General features: G+C 41.3%; 1 protein-coding gene across 1 annotated transcript in view; it reads left to right on the forward strand.

The window, feature by feature from the left end:
- The window catches only part of scn8aa (sodium channel, voltage gated, type VIII, alpha subunit a), a 223578-nt gene that overhangs the window by 100802 nt on the left and 104749 nt on the right, over window positions 1–18027 (forward strand). Inside the window, 2 exon segments of the mRNA XM_034172325.1 lie at window positions 9495–9701; window positions 9806–10087. Coding sequence (XP_034028216.1) covers window positions 9495–9701; window positions 9806–10087 — 489 coding nt within the window.

Consider the following 18027-nt stretch of genomic DNA (forward strand, 5'->3'; position numbering starts at 1 on the left):
GTGTTGTGGTGGAAATTACGGCAATAGTGTGGGACAACTACATTTTGTTTAAAAAAAAATCACAGTTGTATGACATTGAATTATGTCATTATGTTTTGATTATTTTACTGATATTTTATTCAGAGATAAACATTAGAAAAACGTTTCCTTACCATTCATTTTTATTATTGAAGATCAAAAGTCTGGGTGTGGGACAAGCACAAAACGGCAATATTTGCATATAATGATGCTGAAAAAAGGTGAAAAAGTCATCATAGACTACTAGAACAAATTTCTCACACTTTCATTGTAAAGATAACTATAAAAGTGTGAAATTTCCCCTTTTTTCTGTTTTTCATACAGTATGATCAAAGGACATAATAAGTGCCCGTAGTCTAAGAATCACCCGTAAACTTGTGCATTTATTGATGATGTAATGACAGCCATCTCCCCAGTGCCTTTACCTGACATGCAGCCCCATATCATCAATGACTGTGGAAATTTACATGTTCTCTTCAGGCAGTCATCTTTATAAATCTCATTGGAATGGCACCAAACAAAAGTTCCAGCATCATCACCTTGCCCAATGCAGATTCGAGATTCATCACTGAATATGACTTTCATCCAGTCATCCACAGTCCACGATTGCTTTTCCTTAGCCCATTGTAACCTTGTTTTTTTTCTGTTTAGGTGTTAATGATGGCTTTTGTTTAGCTTTTCTGTATGTAAATCCCATTTCCTTTAGGCGGTTTCTTACAGTTCGGTCACAGACGTTGACTCCAGTTTCCTCCCATTCGTTCCTCATTTGTTTTGTTGTGTATTTTCTATTTTTGAGACATATTGCTTTAAGTTTTCTGTCTTGACGCTTTGATGTCTTCCTTGGTCTACCAGTATATTTGCCTTTAACAACCTTCCCATGTTTGTATTTGGTCCAGAGTTTAGACACAGCTGACTGTGAACAACCAACATCTTTTGCAACATTGTGTGATGATTTACCCTCTTTTAAGAGTTTGATAATCCTCTCCTTTGTTTCAATTGACATCTCTCGTGTTGGAGCCATGATTCATGTCAGTTCACTTGGTGCAACAGCTCTCCAAGGTGTGATCAGTCCTTTTTAGATGCAGACTAACAAAGCAGATCTGATTTGATGCAGGTGTTAGTTTTGGGGATGGAAATTTACAGGGTGATTCCATAATTTATTCCTCAGAATTGAGTGAGTCCATATTTTTTTTCCCTCCGCTTGGTCTAAAAAAAGTAACCGTTACTGACTGCCACAATTATTTTTCCTGATTTCTTATAGTGTTCCTTAAAGCCAGAAAGTTGCCATTTGAAATGACTTTAGTTTTGTGTCATGTCTGTGATCTGCTTTTTTTTCTACAAAATTAAACAACTGAATGAACATCCTCTGAGGCCGGTGATTCCATAATTTTTCCCAGGGGTTGTAAAAGGTGCTGAACACTGTCTTATATCAGAAAGCACATGGACGTATTTAAAAAAAAATAAAAATGACACACTGTTAAAACATTGCATTGTTTTAAATCCCTCTCATCAAATGGGCAACACAAATATGATCCATCTGTTCCTCTGTAGATGGCCCATGGTCACTGATGTACAGTCATGAAATCACATGAATGAGAAGCAGTCTGCTCATCTCATTCATGTCCACATCTGCTGCCGTGTGTCCTGCCGGCCTGCGCGCGTCTTGCCGACACGCGTCTTGCGGATGGCGCGCCGCAGGACAACGCGTCATTTGGAACAGAGCTCATGTGGGTGACATGACAGTCAGATTGCCTGGTATCGGGCCCCTTGGTATTTCACACATTTTATTTTGTTTATCATTTCAAATACCCTCCGTAAACCCAAACTCAAAGCAAATCACCATGACTTGAGATAAATTAATTAAAATGATAAAAGCCAAGATGATGGGTTGCATAAGTAATCAGCCCCTTTGGAATAATGTCTGTAAATAATCAGTTTTACTGCCAGTTTTCCTAAGACAAGTCATGGGATGGATACATGAACATTTCCAAGTCACTGAATATGTCTTGAACTTTATTTACATCAGTTATGAAGAAATACAAACAGTATGGCACTCTATGGTAAATCTGTGTGGAGTAGACAGTTCTCAAAAACTGTGTGACTGTGCAAGAAGGAGAAGAGTCAGGAAAACCACCAAGACACCCAGACAACCCAGAAGAATTTACAGGCTTGTTCTTGCTTTTGATGCATCTAAAACCACTCAAAATCACTGAAAATAGGGCTTGCCAATAGTGTTTTAATAATATAAAACCCTATACCTGGTGGTGACCCGTGGTCACGTAAATTACATGGCACTAAATTGGTCCTAGCTAAAACCCTGGTGATGAACAGCTACTTTAAGAAAAGGGGGAACAGAGGGTGACATATAAGAGTGGAGGAAGGTGCACACAGACTACATTCTTTGCAGGAGATGCAAGCAAAAAGAAATTGGAGACTGTAAGGTGGTGGCAGGAGAGAGTGTGGCTAGACAGCATAGGATGGTGGTTTGTAGGATGATGTTTGAAGTCAAGAAGAAGAGAGTGAGTGAGAACTCAAAGGATCAGATGTTGGAATCTGAAGGAGGAAGACTATTGTGTGAAATTCAGTGAGCAGGTGAGACATGGACTGGAAGCAATTTTGGTCAACTGGAAAAGTACTGCAGATGTGGTGAGAGAGACAGCTAGGAAGGTACTGGGTGTGATATCTGGACAGTGGAATTAAGACAAGGACAGTTGGTGTAACGAAGATGCCCAGGAAAGCATAAGGGGGAAAAGGTTGTCAAAAAAGAATTGGGATAGTCAGAGATGAAAAAGTAGACAGGAGTACAAAGAGAGATGCAACGTAAGAGAAGTGGCAGAAGCTAAGGAAAAGGCATTTAGCGAGCTGTACAAGAAGCTGAATAGTAAGGAAGGAGAAAAGGACTTGTAACAATTTGCCAGAAAAATGGACAGAGCTGGAAAGGATGTGCAGTATGTAAGGGTGGTAAAAGATGCACATGATAATGTGCTGACAAGCGAGAAGAGTGTGTTGAGATGAAGGAGGGAATATTTTGAGGAGTTGATGAATAAAGAAAATGAGAGAGAGAAAAGGCTAGATGATGTGAAGAGAGTAAATTAGCAAGTACAAGGTACAAGGGATAAGCAAGGATGAAGTGAGAGCAGCTATGAAAAAGATGAAGAGTGGAAAGGCAGCTAGTTCAGATAGCATTCCGGTGGTGGCATGGAAATGTCTTGGAGAGATGGCAGTGGAGTTTCTAACCAGATTGTTTAATAAAATCTTGGAAAGTGAGAGGATGCCTGAAGAGCTGAGACGAAGTGTGCTGGTTCCTGTTTTTAAGAACAAAGGGTGATGTGTGGAGCTGCAGTAACTACAGAGGCATAAAGTTGATCAGCCACCGCATGAAGTTATGGGAAAGAGTAGTAGAAGCTAGGCTTAGACAACAGGTGAAGATCTGTGAGCAGCAATATGGTTTCATGCTGAGAAGGAGCACTACAATGCAATGTTTGCTCTGAGAATACTGATGGAGAAGTATAGAGAAGGTCAGAAGGAGTTATATTGTGTGTTTGTGGATTTAGAGAAAGCTTATGACAGGGTGCGAAGAGAAGAGTTGTGGTATTGCATGAGGAAGTCTGGAGTGGCAGAGACGTATGTGAGGGTAGTGCAGGACGTGCAAGGATACTGTGACAGTGCTGAGATGCGCAGTAGGAATGACAGGCTCAATCAAGGTAGAGGTGGGATTACACCAAGGATCAGCTCTGAGCCCTTTCTTGTTTGCAGTGGTGATGGACAGATTGACAGATGAGAGCAGACAAGCGTCTCCATGGGCTATGATGTTTGCAGATGACATTGTGGTTTGCAGTGAGAGTAGAGAGCAGGTTGAGTCAAGCCTGCAAAGGTGGATATATGCCCTGGGGAGGAGGGGAATGAAAGTTAGTAGGAGCAAGACTGAGTACATGTGTGAATAAGATGGAGCCCAGTGGAATAGTGCAGTTACAAGGAGTAGAAGTGGTGAAAGTAGATGAGTTTAAATACTTGGGGTCAACTGTCCAAAGTAATGGAGAGTGTGGTGGAGAGGTGAAGAAGAGAGTGGAGGCAGGGTGGAGTGGGTGGAGAAAGGTGGCAGGAATGATTTGTAATATGTAGAAGAATATCTGCAAGAGTGAAGGGGAATGTTTACAAAACAGTAGTGAGACCAGCTATGTTGTGCGGCTTAGAGACGGTCACACTAACAAAAAGACACGAGGCAGAGCTGGTGGCGGCAGTGCTGAAGATGTTGAGATTCTCTTTGGGAGTGATGAGAATAGACAGGATTAGGAATGAACATATCAGAGGGACAGCTCAGGTTGGACGGTTTGAAGACAAAGTAAGAGATGCGAGATTGAGATGGTTTGGACATGTGCATAGGAAGGACCTAGGGTATACAGGGAGAAGGATGCTGAGGATGAAGCCACCAGGCAGGAGGAGAAGAGGGAGGCCAAAGAGGAGGTTTGTGAATGTGCTGAGGAAGGACATGCAGGTGGTTGGTGTGACAGAGGAAGATACAGAGGACACGGTCAGATGAACATGATTGATCTACTGTTGCGACCTCTAACTGTCATGATGCGAGGTGGCGAGGCACAGATGATGGTTGGACACAAATGCTGACTCACAGACAGAACGTAGCGTTAGTAGAAAAGGCTTTATCAAAAATACTAGCAAGGATTCGGTACACAGTGTATCAGTCAGCGAGGCGGAGGTACAGACAGATGTAGTGCTAAGGCGTGGTCCAAAAACAAGCAGGTTTCAGGTACACAGCATGGAAGAGTTCAAAGGCATGACAGAGGCAAGGTCAAAAATGAGCAAAGTGAAAATACAGGCAAGCAATCAAACCTGGTCAAAACAAGGCTGTGAGAAGGGCTGGAACGACAACAAAAAGTGCGATGAACTGGCAGGGAAGTGGTGAACTGAAGCTACTTAAATAAGGGTGGAGGTGATTAGAGGAACTAGACACAGGTGTGGGAACATTCTGGAAGGAGGTGTGGCTGGATGAAACAAAGATGAGGGAAGCAGGTGCATGATAGTGCAGTGGAGACAACACAAAGTGGGGTGATGTAGAATGCAAAGACACGTGAGCCAGAGTAAAGAGTGAGTGGATGAATACACTAAACAGACAGAATGAGAGTGAGAGACAAAGACATGAGGCAGGTCCAGTGATGTGGAGTGAGAACAGAAACAAATGGAAGTGAGGGAAAACAGAGAACAACGGTCAAACAGAAACCGAGGACTATGAACAGAACCAGATCAGAGCATGAACATGAGAAATAAAAAGCGAACCATCAGATAATAAGTAAAGAAGAAAAGCTACATGGAAACTGATCAGAGAATAACAAGAATATAAATAAATATTAAGACAAAACTAGACTGGAACTGGCTTATGACTGAAATAAAGATAACCAGATGGCAAAACAAACAAAGACAAAATCATGAACAGAAAACAAAACCCGATACTACAGCATAACTGATAAAATCAGAAATGAGATGAACAAAACTGATGATAAACAATGAAAACACAACCTGGCAAAACAAGCTAGAATGGAACTAAACTATGGCAAGAGTATTAAAAGTAACAAAGAAACAAAGTGACAAAGCAAAACAGCACAGAAAATAAACAAGTGACCAAACACAACTAATAAATCAAAGCTGGAGCAGACAATGACAAAAAGAAAGGAGGAAAAAATGGGATCAAAACCCCAGATCCGGGCTGAAACCTGACTCTAACGGGAACAGCCAAAAGAAGATGATTGAATTCAACTTTTTGATTTTACTTTTGATTTGGATTTTGCTTTTTTTTTTTTATAATTGGTCTAACAATTTTTTATTAGTCCATTGATTATTTTGGACTTGTCAATTATCCTTACATTAAAATTATTTTACAAACTTATATATCCCAACACTCTTTCATTTTCTATACCAGTTTACTCCAGTCAAGGGTCACAGGGGGTCACAGGGGGCTGGAGCCTATCCCAGCAGTCATAGAGCAAAAGGAGGTGTACACTCTGGATAGGATGCCAGTCCATCACATAGCCACATGTAGAGACAAACGGATTCATACACCTACAGCCACTTAAAAGTTTCCAGTTCACCTAACCTATATGTCTTTGGAAGTGGGAGGAAGCCGGAACACTCGGCGAGAACCCATGTGAACATGGGGAGACCATGCCAACTCCACACAGACAGGAGCACGCGGGAAGTGAACACAGCACCTTCTTGTGTGAGGTAATACAACCCCTGGCAAAAATTATGGAATCACCGGCTCTGGAGGATGTTCATTCGGTTGGTTAATTTTGTAGAAAAAAAGCAGATCACAGACATGACACAAAACTAAAGTCATTTCAACTGGCAACTTTCTGGCTTTAAGAAACACTATAAGAAATCAAGAAAAAAAATTGTGGCAGTCAGTAACGGTTACTTTTTTAGACCAAGCAGAGGGAAAAAAAAAAATGGACTCACTCAATTCTGAGGAATAAATTATGGAATCACCCTGTAAATTTTTATCCCCAAAACTAACACCTGCATCAAATCAGATCTGCTCATTAGTCTGCATCTAAAAAGGAGTGATCACACCTTGGAGAGCTGTTGCACCAAGTGGACTGACATGAATCATGGCTCCAACACGAGAGATGCCAATTGAAACAAAGGAGAGGATTATCAAACTCTTAAAAGAAGGTAAATCATCACGCAATGTTGCAAAAGATGTTGGTTGTTCACAGTCAGCTGTGTCTAAACTCTGGACCAAATTCAAACATGGGAAGGTTGTTAAAGGCAAACATACTGGTAGACCAAGGAAGACATCAAAGCGTCAAGACAGAAAACTTAAAGCAATATGTCTCAAAAATCGAAAATGTACAACAAAACAAATGAGGAACGAATGGGAGGAAACTGGAGTGAACGTCTGTGACCGAACTGTAAGAAACCGCCTAAAGGAAATGGGATTTACATACAGAAAAGCTAAACAAAAGCCATCATTAAAACCTAAACAGAAAAAAACAAGGTTACAATGGGCTAAGGAAAAGCAATCGTGGACTGTGGATGACTGGATGAAAGTCATATTCAGTGATGAATCTCGAATCTGCATTGGGCAAGGTGATGATGCTGGAACTTTGTTTGGTGCCGTTCCAATGAGATTTATAAAGATGACTGCCTGAAGACAACATGTAAATTTCCACAGTCATTGATGATATGGGGCTGCATGTCAGGTAAAGGCACTGGGGAGATGGCTGTCATTACATCATCAATAAATGCACAAGTTTACGTTGATATTTTGGACACTTTTCTTATCCCATCAATTGAAAGGATGTTTGGGGATGATGAAATCATTTTTGAAGATGATAATGCATCTTGCCATAGAGCAAAAACTGTAAAAACATTCCTTGCAAAAAGACACATAGGGTCAATGTCATGGCGTGCAAATAGTCCGGATCTTAATCCAATTGAAAATCTTTGGTGGAAGTTGAAGAAAATGGTCCATGACAAGGCTCCAACCTGCAAAGCTGATCTGGCAACAGCAGTCAGAGAAAGTTGGAGCCAGATTGATGAAGAGTACTGTTTGTCACTCATTAAGTCCATGCCTCAGAGACTGCAAGCTGTTATGAAAGCCTGAGGTGGTGCAACAAAATACTAGTGATGTGTTGGAGCGTTCTTTTGTTTTTCATGATTCCATAATTTTTTCCTCAGAATTGAGTAATTCCATATTTTTTCCCTCTGCTTGGTCTAAAAAAGTAACAGTTACTGACTGCCACCATTTTTTTTCCTGATTTCTTTTAGTATTTCTTAAAGCCAGAAAGTTGCCATTTGAAATGACTTTAGTTTTGTGTCATGTCTGTGATCTGCTTTTTTTCTACAAAATTAAACAACTGAATGAACATCCTCTGAGGCCGGTGATTCCATATTTTTTGCCAGGGGTTGTAGTACTAACCAGAAAGCCAACATGCAGATATCCCAACATATAAAGGAAATAAAGTTACCAAAATAAAAAAAAAAATTATTGTTATTGAAGGATTCTAATAAAGCACCCCACAATTTCAATTTTCAATTTATTTTCATTTATATAGCGCCAAATCAGAACAGAGTTGCCTTAAGGCACTTCACACAGGTAAGGTCTATCCTTACCAACCCCAAGAGCAACAGTGGTAAGGAAAAACTCCCTCTGAGGAAGAAACCTCAAGCAGACCAGACTCAACGGGGTGACCCTCTGCTTGGGCCATGCTACAAACATAAATTACAGAAGAATTCACAGATGAATATACAAGAATTGCTGTTGGTGCACAGGACAGGAGGGTCGCCAACACAAATACAACTCCCATCTCTGGATGGAGCTGCACCTTAAACAGAGAAAAAACAGAATCAGGCATCAGAAAGACAAAAAATACAGTACAATTTGCCAGCATTAATCAACAAAAAAACAGAAGAAATACTAAGGCGATCGCTGGCCGCTACTGAAACATATGTTCATCTTGTACTTTACATGTTGTGTTTTTGCACTGTAAAACTCAATGAGTTAGTTGAACTTAACCATTTGAGGAAACTGATTGACTTAAACCATTTGAGTTTGCCAACTTAAGTTTTAGTAACTTAATTTAGAGTTAATTAAACTTATGTAAATCTAGTTTATGTTTTTCAATAAAAAAGTGAAGTACCTAAAAAATTTGCATTAAATTTTGGATTAGATTTTTTTTTTTTATGCATTCTTTGCTTTACTTGTTGACTCCGCCCATTCGCTCCCCTCGGGACACGAACTCACGATCTCTGGCATGGAAGTTGGACTCTCTAACCAGAAGGCTAAAAACCAGGGCTCTGACCTTGTCATCAGAGAATTCTTTTGAGCTGTTGGGAGTGAGGTTTACTAACTACATTTTTACAGTGACACCTGCTGGCCTCCGTTACATAAACTCAATTAAAATGAGTGAATGGAATGCACTGGAAATACATCACCAACACTTAAATGCCAAAAAACTTTAAATGCACTTAAAGGAACTGAGTTGTCATGACAGCAATTCATTTTTGAGTTAGTTTAATTAATGGAAATGAGTGACTATGACTTTTTTCAAAGTTTGAGTTACATTAATTTAATTATTGTATTAAAATGGAGTGTTCGGTTTCATAGTGTGCCTGACTATCTATTGTTATTTCAAGACTTTAATACTTTGCTAGCATCAAAGGGCTTTTGATGTTACAATACATTCGCCAAAGTACAAATCATACAATGACAGTTTCTACCTCCAGATTGCTGTATTAATATCTTTGTGTGTGTGTGTGTGTATACTCTCTGAAATTCGAACCATGCCCTCCCTCACATTAACCAATGAATTTATATATATATATATATATATATATATAGTGCCATTGGGAGAGGCACAGAGCAGTGAGTTTGACTCAGGGTTGAAGATTTATATCAGATGTCATATTTGTCTCCTCCACATCCCTTCTCCTCCTACCTTGACTACTTTGCCTTCCAACAGACTCTAAGAGCTGCAGGGAAGACCTACATGATCTTTTTTGTGTTGGTGATCTTTGTGGGCTCATTCTACTTGGTGAATCTGATCTTGGCTGTGGTGGCCATGGCCTACGAGGAGCAGAATCAGGCCACCATGGAAGAGGCTCAGCAGAAAGAGGAGGAATTCAAGGCCATGCTGGAGCAGCTCAAGAAACAGCAAGAGGAAGCTCAGGTCAGCCTCCTGACCTTTATAGCAACCTAAAAAGAAACTACTCCTGACACAAATTTAAGTATTTATTAACTTTATGCTCACACTTTTTTTTTTCTTCTTAGCAGACCGCTGCCATGGCAACATCAGCAGGCACAGTGTCAGAGGATGCAGTAGAAGATGATGGAGGGGGGCGGCTGTCATGCAGCTCGTCTGAGATGTCGAAGCTCAGTTCTAAAAGCGCCAAAGAGCGACGCAACCGCAAGAAGAAATGGAGGCAGAAAGAGCAGGAGAAGGAGAAAGGTGACAGTGAGAAATTTGTCAAATCGGAGTCAGATGATGGCAGCAAGAGGAGCCGCTTCCGTTTCCCTGATAACCGCCTGGGCCGAAAGTCTTCCATTATGAACCAGGTAAGGAAACTGTAATGGTGTCTAAGCGCATTTGTTTATTTTGTGACATATATTTTAGAAAATCTTAAATGCCTTTTAAAAAAGTGTACGAGGTCTGTCAATAAAGTATAGGTCCTTTTTATTTTTTCAAAAACTATATGGATTTCATATGTTTTTACGTCAGACATGCTTGAACCCTTGTGCGCATGCGTGAGTTTTTCCACGCCTGTCGGTGACGTCATTCGCCTGTGAGCACTCCTTGTGGGAGGAGTCGTCCAGCCCCTCGTCGGAATTCCTTTGAGAAGTTGCTGAGAGACTGGCGCTTTGTTTGATCAAAATTTTTTCTAAACCTGTGAGACACATCGAAGTGGACACGGTTCGAAAAATTAAGCTGGTTTTCGGTGAAAATTTTAACGGCTGATGAGAGATTTTGAGGTGATACTGTCGCTTTAAGGACTTCCCACGGAGCGAGACGTCGCTCAGCGCTCTCAGACGCCGTCGTCAGCCTGTTTCAAGCTGAAAACCTCCACATTTCAGGCTCTATTGATCCAGGACGTCATGAGAGAACAGAGAAGTTTCAGAAGAAGTCGGTTTCAGCATTTTATCCGGATATTCCACTGTTAAAGGAGATTTTTTTAATGAAAGACGTGCGGGCGGATTCCAGCGTTGGCTCGCAGCCGCCGTGATGCTCCGCCACAGGAAAAACACCTCTGTTGGAAGCCTTAAGGACAAGTTGGAACATGTCCAGCTGTTAAACAATTTCTCATATACTCACTCCACTGAAAGCCATCAAAAGCCGCCTGGATTTTACAAATGGTTATCAACACGGGATTTTACAAATGGTTATCAACATGGAGGTGTTTTTCCTGTGCCGCCGAACCGCGCCGGCTGCGTCCTGACGCGCGGACCCATCCGCACATCTTTCATTAAAAAAATCTCTTTTAACAGTGGAATATCCGGATAAAATGCTGAAACCGACTTCTTCTGAAACTGCTCTGTTCTCTCACGGCGTCCTGGATTAATAGAGCCTGAAATGTGGAGGTTTTCAGCTTGAAACAGGCTGACGACGGCGCCTGGGAGCGCTGCACGACGTCTCGCTCCGTGGGAAGTCCTTAAAGCGACAGTATCACCTCAAAATCTCTCATCAGCCGTTAAAATTTTCACCGAAAACCAGCTTAATTTTTCGAACCGTGTCCACTTCGATGTGTCTCACAGGTTTAGAAAAAATTTTGATCAAACAAAGCGCCAGTCTCTCAGCAACTTCTCAAAAGAATTCCGACGAGGGGCTGGACGACTCCTCCCACAAGGAGTGCTCACAGGCGAATGACATCACCGACAGGCGTGGAAAAACTCACGCATGCGCACGAGGGTTCAAGCATGTCTGACGTAAAAACATATGAATGAAATCCATATAGTTTTTGAAAAAAATAAAAAGGACCTATACTTTATTGACAGCCCTCGTATATATATATATATATATATATATATATATATATATATATATATATATATATATATATATATATATATGGCTGCAGATGTTTATGTAGATAATTTTGCTGGCAAGATCCCTGCTTCTAAAATGTGTAAAATCTCAGAAATGAATACTTCAAAATCTAAGTAGATAAAACTAGTCTCTCTGTGACTCAAAAATCAGTCGAGATATTATTTTTATTGCTCAATCACATTTTTCTCAATCACCAAAACAAAGCAGCAAATGCAGAAACTACAGAAGCACAGCATTAGAACAGAGATGCTACTGATATCTATCAACATGTCACTGACTAATGTGGCTACTGTCACCAGGAACTTGATTGAGTCATGAATTTGTTTTTATTTTATGAAAGTTTCAATGGGAGTGACTCCACTGGCATTTACAGTTTGTGTTGCATTGGAGGAACTAAAATACTTCTGCCTGTTATAACACCTTTAAGGCAAGGAACATTCAGTATTGTCTAATTTAGGGCCTGGTCACACGGCACACAACGATAGCTGAATGAAGGAAAAAAGTCACAAAATCACAAATGGTCCAGAAAAAGTGGACGACTGATCCTGCAGTCCTCCCATCACCGAAAAACCTGCGAATCAAAAGCGCATAAAGAAATGAAACAAAACCGAAATTAACAAAAGAAAAATGAAGCGAACATCAACCGTGACGCTTTAAACAAAATCAAAACAAAACATTCATGATGAACGTGCGTGTGCGTACAGCCATCCCAGCCACATGCACAGCCGTTCCAGCCATTTGTGGCTGGAATGTGTATGTGCGCACGGCAGTACCGGCCGCAATGGCTGCAATGTGTGTAAATAGTTAAAGTAGTTGAAAATACGTTCTTGCAGCTGATGACAACGTTGCTTTTCATCCCACGAGTCACGTTCAGCTCGTCGGATCTTTAGTTATTGATCCGTTCAGATATCGTCAATGTTCATGTAAGACATCGTACTTGGGAGGTTGGACAAAGTTAGACAACAGTCAAATGGAACGCTGATTATGGGAACTATGCAAATCATGAGGAACCATCAACACAGAAAGCAAAATGGAATACCATCGAATTGAGGTTGTCGTCGAGATTCGTTCATATTTTTCAACAGTTTGAAATTTCTGACGAAGCGCCAGCTACAGGAACAAAGCTGGACGACGGTTAAACGATGCCTCTGAAAGTCGATGCAAGTCTAGTTTTCTCATTTCATTTTGGATTTGGTGTCCTTCGTTAGTGCCGTGTGACCGGGGCTTTATCAAGTATCAGTTGTTGTAGAAGATGAAGTTGGTCATTTCACAAACATTTTTATATTTCAGTCACCATTTGCTCAGGCAGATGATTTAAAATAAACCAATTTCTCTTTACCTAGAGTATTCTATTATATCTTGGTCAACACTACTAACAGCCCAAAATTATATCATATCTGTATCCCATGTGTGTGCGAGCCCTTGACAGTATGGGATATCACTGACATTATTATACGATTCCCTCACTCTGGGAAGACCATGATTCCTCGTACAAAACGTCCCCATTGCATTTCCTTTCCCAAATCCAATTTTCAGGCCGACGTCTGTAATTAATGACAAACAGCATAAAAAACATCAAAGTACAATTATAACACAAATCTCCCTCTGCTTCCTCTTCTCTGCAGTCTCTCCTCAGCATCCCTGGCTCACCTTTCTTATCCCGCCATAACAGCAAGAGCAGCATCTTCAGTTTCAAGGGCCGCAGTAAGGACGTGGGCTCCGAGAACGAGTTTGCCGATGATGAGCACAGTACAGTAGAGGAGTGCGAGGAGCGTCGCGGTTCTCTGTTCAGCCCTTACCGGCGGAGCAGCTACAGCGGCTTCCACGGGAAAAGGAACAGCACTGTGGATTGCAATGGCGTGGTGTCACTCATCGGCCCTGGGCCCGGTGGACGCCTTCTGCCTGAGGGTGAAAATAGATAAGGCAGCTTCTGACGACAGTGTAAGGAAGTCAAAGAGTAGACCTATCTAGGCATGGCCCCCCTCTCGTCCGTCTTTTCTTTCTGGTTCTCTATCCTCTGTCATTAAGTCCGTATGTATCTCTTGGCTAAGCGCTCGTGCCTTCCCTCCCCCAGCCCCTCGCAGTGTATGCTGCCCTCAAACAGCAGGCAAAGGATGGAGATAGAAGTATATACTGAGAATACTATAGCCAAACCTGAGACTGACAGGTTAGTACAGCTGGGTCTATCAGTGACGTCCTTGGCAATTTTGTTGTTTTATTCTTAACACTTGGTGCTTGTTGTTGATAACAATGCTGTCAATACTTTGAACATGTCCATATATGTGTACAGAAATGGCACATTTACACAGGCACGAAACAAAACTACATCTATTGCTGCTCCCTGATGACCCAATACATTTTGGCATAAAGTGCAACACTTGAATATGATTTAATACACAACTTGTGCAAATCAAACCACATAAGGAAACAGTGGGGACCAGCATGTTAGAGCAGATATTTTTACCTGCCTCGCTAATATAAATCAAGAATTAAGAGAGCCAAATTAAACAAGGAGGGCTGCTGTCCTTGTCTCTTTACCTTTCTGTGGTCAACATTATTAAATTAGCTGTTTCTCATGCTACTTAGCATGGTAGAAATAGTGCTAAATTACAATAAGCATGACACAGATAAGCAGATTAATGGCTATGGTGTCTGTAATCTCCTCTCCTTCTCTTTGACTTGGAGCATGTTCATGCATGACAACTGGATGTAACTGAACGACCTGCCTCCACATTATTTCTTGACAATGCACTTGATTTATGGTTGCAATATAAGTTGTATGGTTTCACAGTAGGCGGACAGCATCAATTTGCTCGTAATTTAAAAATGGCAATATTTGGGAGATATTTTGTAAAATAACCTAAAATTATATTGCAATGATAGCAAAGGCTCCATTATTGCATGATAGGACTGAATATACAGTCATGCAGAAGTGGTTCCCCCTTGCAGTCCATTTATTATTTAATCGGGATGAGCTAATTACATTCAAACACAATTAGGTCAAGTAGGCCGAAACCACTGCTCCCACTTTGGCTGAGAACTGCATGAATTTACAGCGCACACACACACACACACCACACACACACACACACACACACACACACACACACACACACACACACACACACACACACACACACACACACACACACACACACACACACACACACATATATATCTTTGAATCAGCAGTGAGATACAAATGATAAAACATGCCCTGCCCGTCCCCAAACTCTGACCTTCGACTAATTTTTCCTCCCATTGCTGTTGTGCACTTCCCTCCGCCGGCCACCGGTGGTGATGTGGGATGGTGTTCATGTCCTCTCCATGGGTGCTTGATTCTTCCTCTCCTCCTGACAGCCGACTACTGAGTTGAGGTGAAGAAGAAGCTGTCGGGCTCCCTGATGGTGTCTGTGGACCAGCTCAATACCTCCTTTGGGCGGAAAGAGCGGGCCAACAGTGTCATGAGCGTCATTACCAACACACTAGTGAGGGGTACTGCCACTTTAACCCAGCTATTTACCTGCACTCATTATTATTTACCTAGGGCTGCTCTCGTTGTTTGATTAGTTTGACATGAATTTCCTGCTTATCTGCTTTGCATATCCAACATACCAGATACATACAGTGCATAAATTTTTTTCTATCATTTAATACCATTGCATGCAGTATGCTCAACCACACCAGTACATTTGGTTTTAATGTGTGATTTGCAATGTGTCTTCAGAACTGGAGGAGTCTCAGCGCAAGTGTCCACCATGCTGGTATAAATTTTCTAACACATTTCCTGATCTGGGAGTGCTGCCCCGTGTGGCTGAAGAATCAAGGAGGATAATGAACCTCATTAGTCTTTGACCCCTTCGTTGACTTAGCCATCACCATCTGTATTGTGCTCAACACCCTCTTCATGGCCATGGAGCACTACCCCATGACACCGGACTTTGAGGACATGCTGTCTGTAGGCAATTTGGTGAGTGGACTATCTTGAGAATTTATTTTGTTTCTATTTTTAGAAACTCCTCTGAGTCTGGTCTGCTTGAAGTTTCTTCCTCAAAAAACAAACAAACAAAAAAAACCATGCCAGAGGAAGTTATCCCTTACCACTGTTGCCCGTGTGCTTGTTCAGAGAGGTTGGTAAGGTTTTGACCATACCCATGTAAAATGTGTTGGGGTGACTTTGTTGTGATTTGGTGCTAAAATTTGAGTTCAAATTTAATAGAATTGAAATTTTATGGTTTGTATAGTCAAGATAGAGGTTTTACTTTTGGGGCCGGCCTTTCTCTGATTCAAAGCCGTATTTTGCCAATACAACTGCAAGGGGCCAGTGGAAAGCGTTAAATCAGGAATGGGCAACCATGTGCCATTAAAGTCTCATGTCCACATGTTCCCGTCAATTTCCAGTTGGGCTCCACATAGAAATCAGGAAGCAAAGAGCAGCCGAAGCAGCAAAAAAGGGGCGGAGTTGTCCCCTATGAAATTCAAAAAGTCCTATAAAATATGTGACATTAAAAAAAATCACTCAATCCTGATGGACTTTAGGATGAATGACAGTGTAAGACTGTCAGCTTTGCACTTGCTTGCTAGGTCTTGTAACAAGTTATACTCAGAACAGAATGTGTGATGGTCATTTAACCTCCTGTGTGCCAACTGAATTGCACAACCTTCGTAAATGGTTTGAAGGAAAGGGTACGTAATCTTTATGCCCATCACTTTCATAGCTGTTTGCACCATGTACTCAATTTTTGATTTCAACTGCACAGTGAGAGTGCCAAACCAAGCTGCCATGCCGATAGCACTTTCCAGCAGTTGCAAAAAGGGCTAAATGAAGTTCACTTAAGACGGTGTGGTGAATAATCACATTCTGTCAACCTTATCCTTTTTACATAGCTGTGCTCATTACAGTACAGCGACGTTTTGCCACAAAATAACATTGATGCCTTGATGGTGCGCAGTGATATGTCATCAGCCCAAATGTGCACATAATTTTGACAAATGAGCCTGTGTCAAAACTGAAAGCTCAGTGATTATCATGTGTTCCCCTTATATTGTCAGATTTACTTTGTCACAAAGTGATTTATATAATTCTTGTACATGTAAACTGCCAATTTTGTGGATAAGGAGCTGATCTGCCAATATGTAGACCTGGTTTCAAATCCCACTCATGCTACTGTACCTGTCTGTGTCCTTGGACTGCATTTAAGTAGCACTTTTATATGGCGCGTTTGATACCGTGGATCACTATACTTTTCACTATCACTATTCTACTTGATAAGCTGGAGAATCATTTTGGGAGTGCCCTTGCATAGTTGATGTCATACGTGACCAGTCATTCTCACTGTGTTTTGTACAGTAACACTACCTCTAACCTTAGTGACACGAAATTTGGAGTTCCACAGCGGCCTGTCTTAGGCCCTCTGTTTTTCTCCCTTTATATAGCACCTCTTGGGCACATACTGCGGTGTTTTGGGATGACCTTTCATTGCTATGTTGATGATACTCAGTTATATATGCAAATAACTGATGGTAATCTCATCCACATAAAATCCTTAAAAGATTGCCTTGCATCAGTGAAAACCTGGATGTCTAGCAATTTCCTACTTTTAAACTCTGACAAGACTGAAATGATGGTTCTTGGTCTAGTGAGACATCAGCAAGGTTTGGTAGGATTACTTTGAAATGTAATCCAAAAGTAATCAGATTACAAGTAATCCAAATGTATGTACATACACATGTAATCCACATGTATTCTTTCAGAGTAATCCTACCCAACCTTGGACATCAGCATCAATTTGACCAGCCAGCACTTAGCCTAGGCTCGTGTGTCATACATCACACTGGCAAAGTGAGGAACCTTGGGCTAATTTTTGATCCTATGTTGTCCTTTAACCTCCATATTAGAGATATTATGAGGACTGCTTTCTTCGACCGAAGATTCATCCCATCCTGTCTATGGCTGATGCTGAGACCCTGATTCATGCATTTGTTTCTTCTACATTGGGCTACTGCAATGTTCTATTTTCTGGTTTACTGCAATCCAGCATTAGGGGTCTCCAATTGGTTCAAAATGCTGCTGCCAGACTCTTGACAGGAAGGCATTGAGGGCATTAACTGATACGGGTCTGTGGAATTCAACACTAGAATGTGGGCCTGGCTGGTAACAGTTTGGTCTAGGAAATTAGCTTCAGCGCTGGACTCTATTAACGCAATTTATGAAGAAGACTATCAAAATAAATGGTTGCTGGGATTTGAGTTTGCTAGGTTTTGGAACTACAGATTTGTCTTTGGCTCACCAGTAGTCCAGTCTATTGATGAGTGTTGAATTTTGGTAGAACTGGACAATCACGAAGGATGTGACCCTATTACTCCAAAAGATGCACTCCCCGCTGCTATTCTGTGTTGTCTCTCTTCTGGTGTTAATTTGGCCCTGCCAAGTTGGATCGGCTCCTTGGCAGGG

The sequence above is a fragment of the Thalassophryne amazonica genome, chromosome 6 (genome assembly GCF_902500255.1).
Source record: "Thalassophryne amazonica chromosome 6, fThaAma1.1, whole genome shotgun sequence".
Lineage (NCBI taxonomy): Eukaryota > Metazoa > Chordata > Actinopteri > Batrachoidiformes > Batrachoididae > Thalassophryne > Thalassophryne amazonica.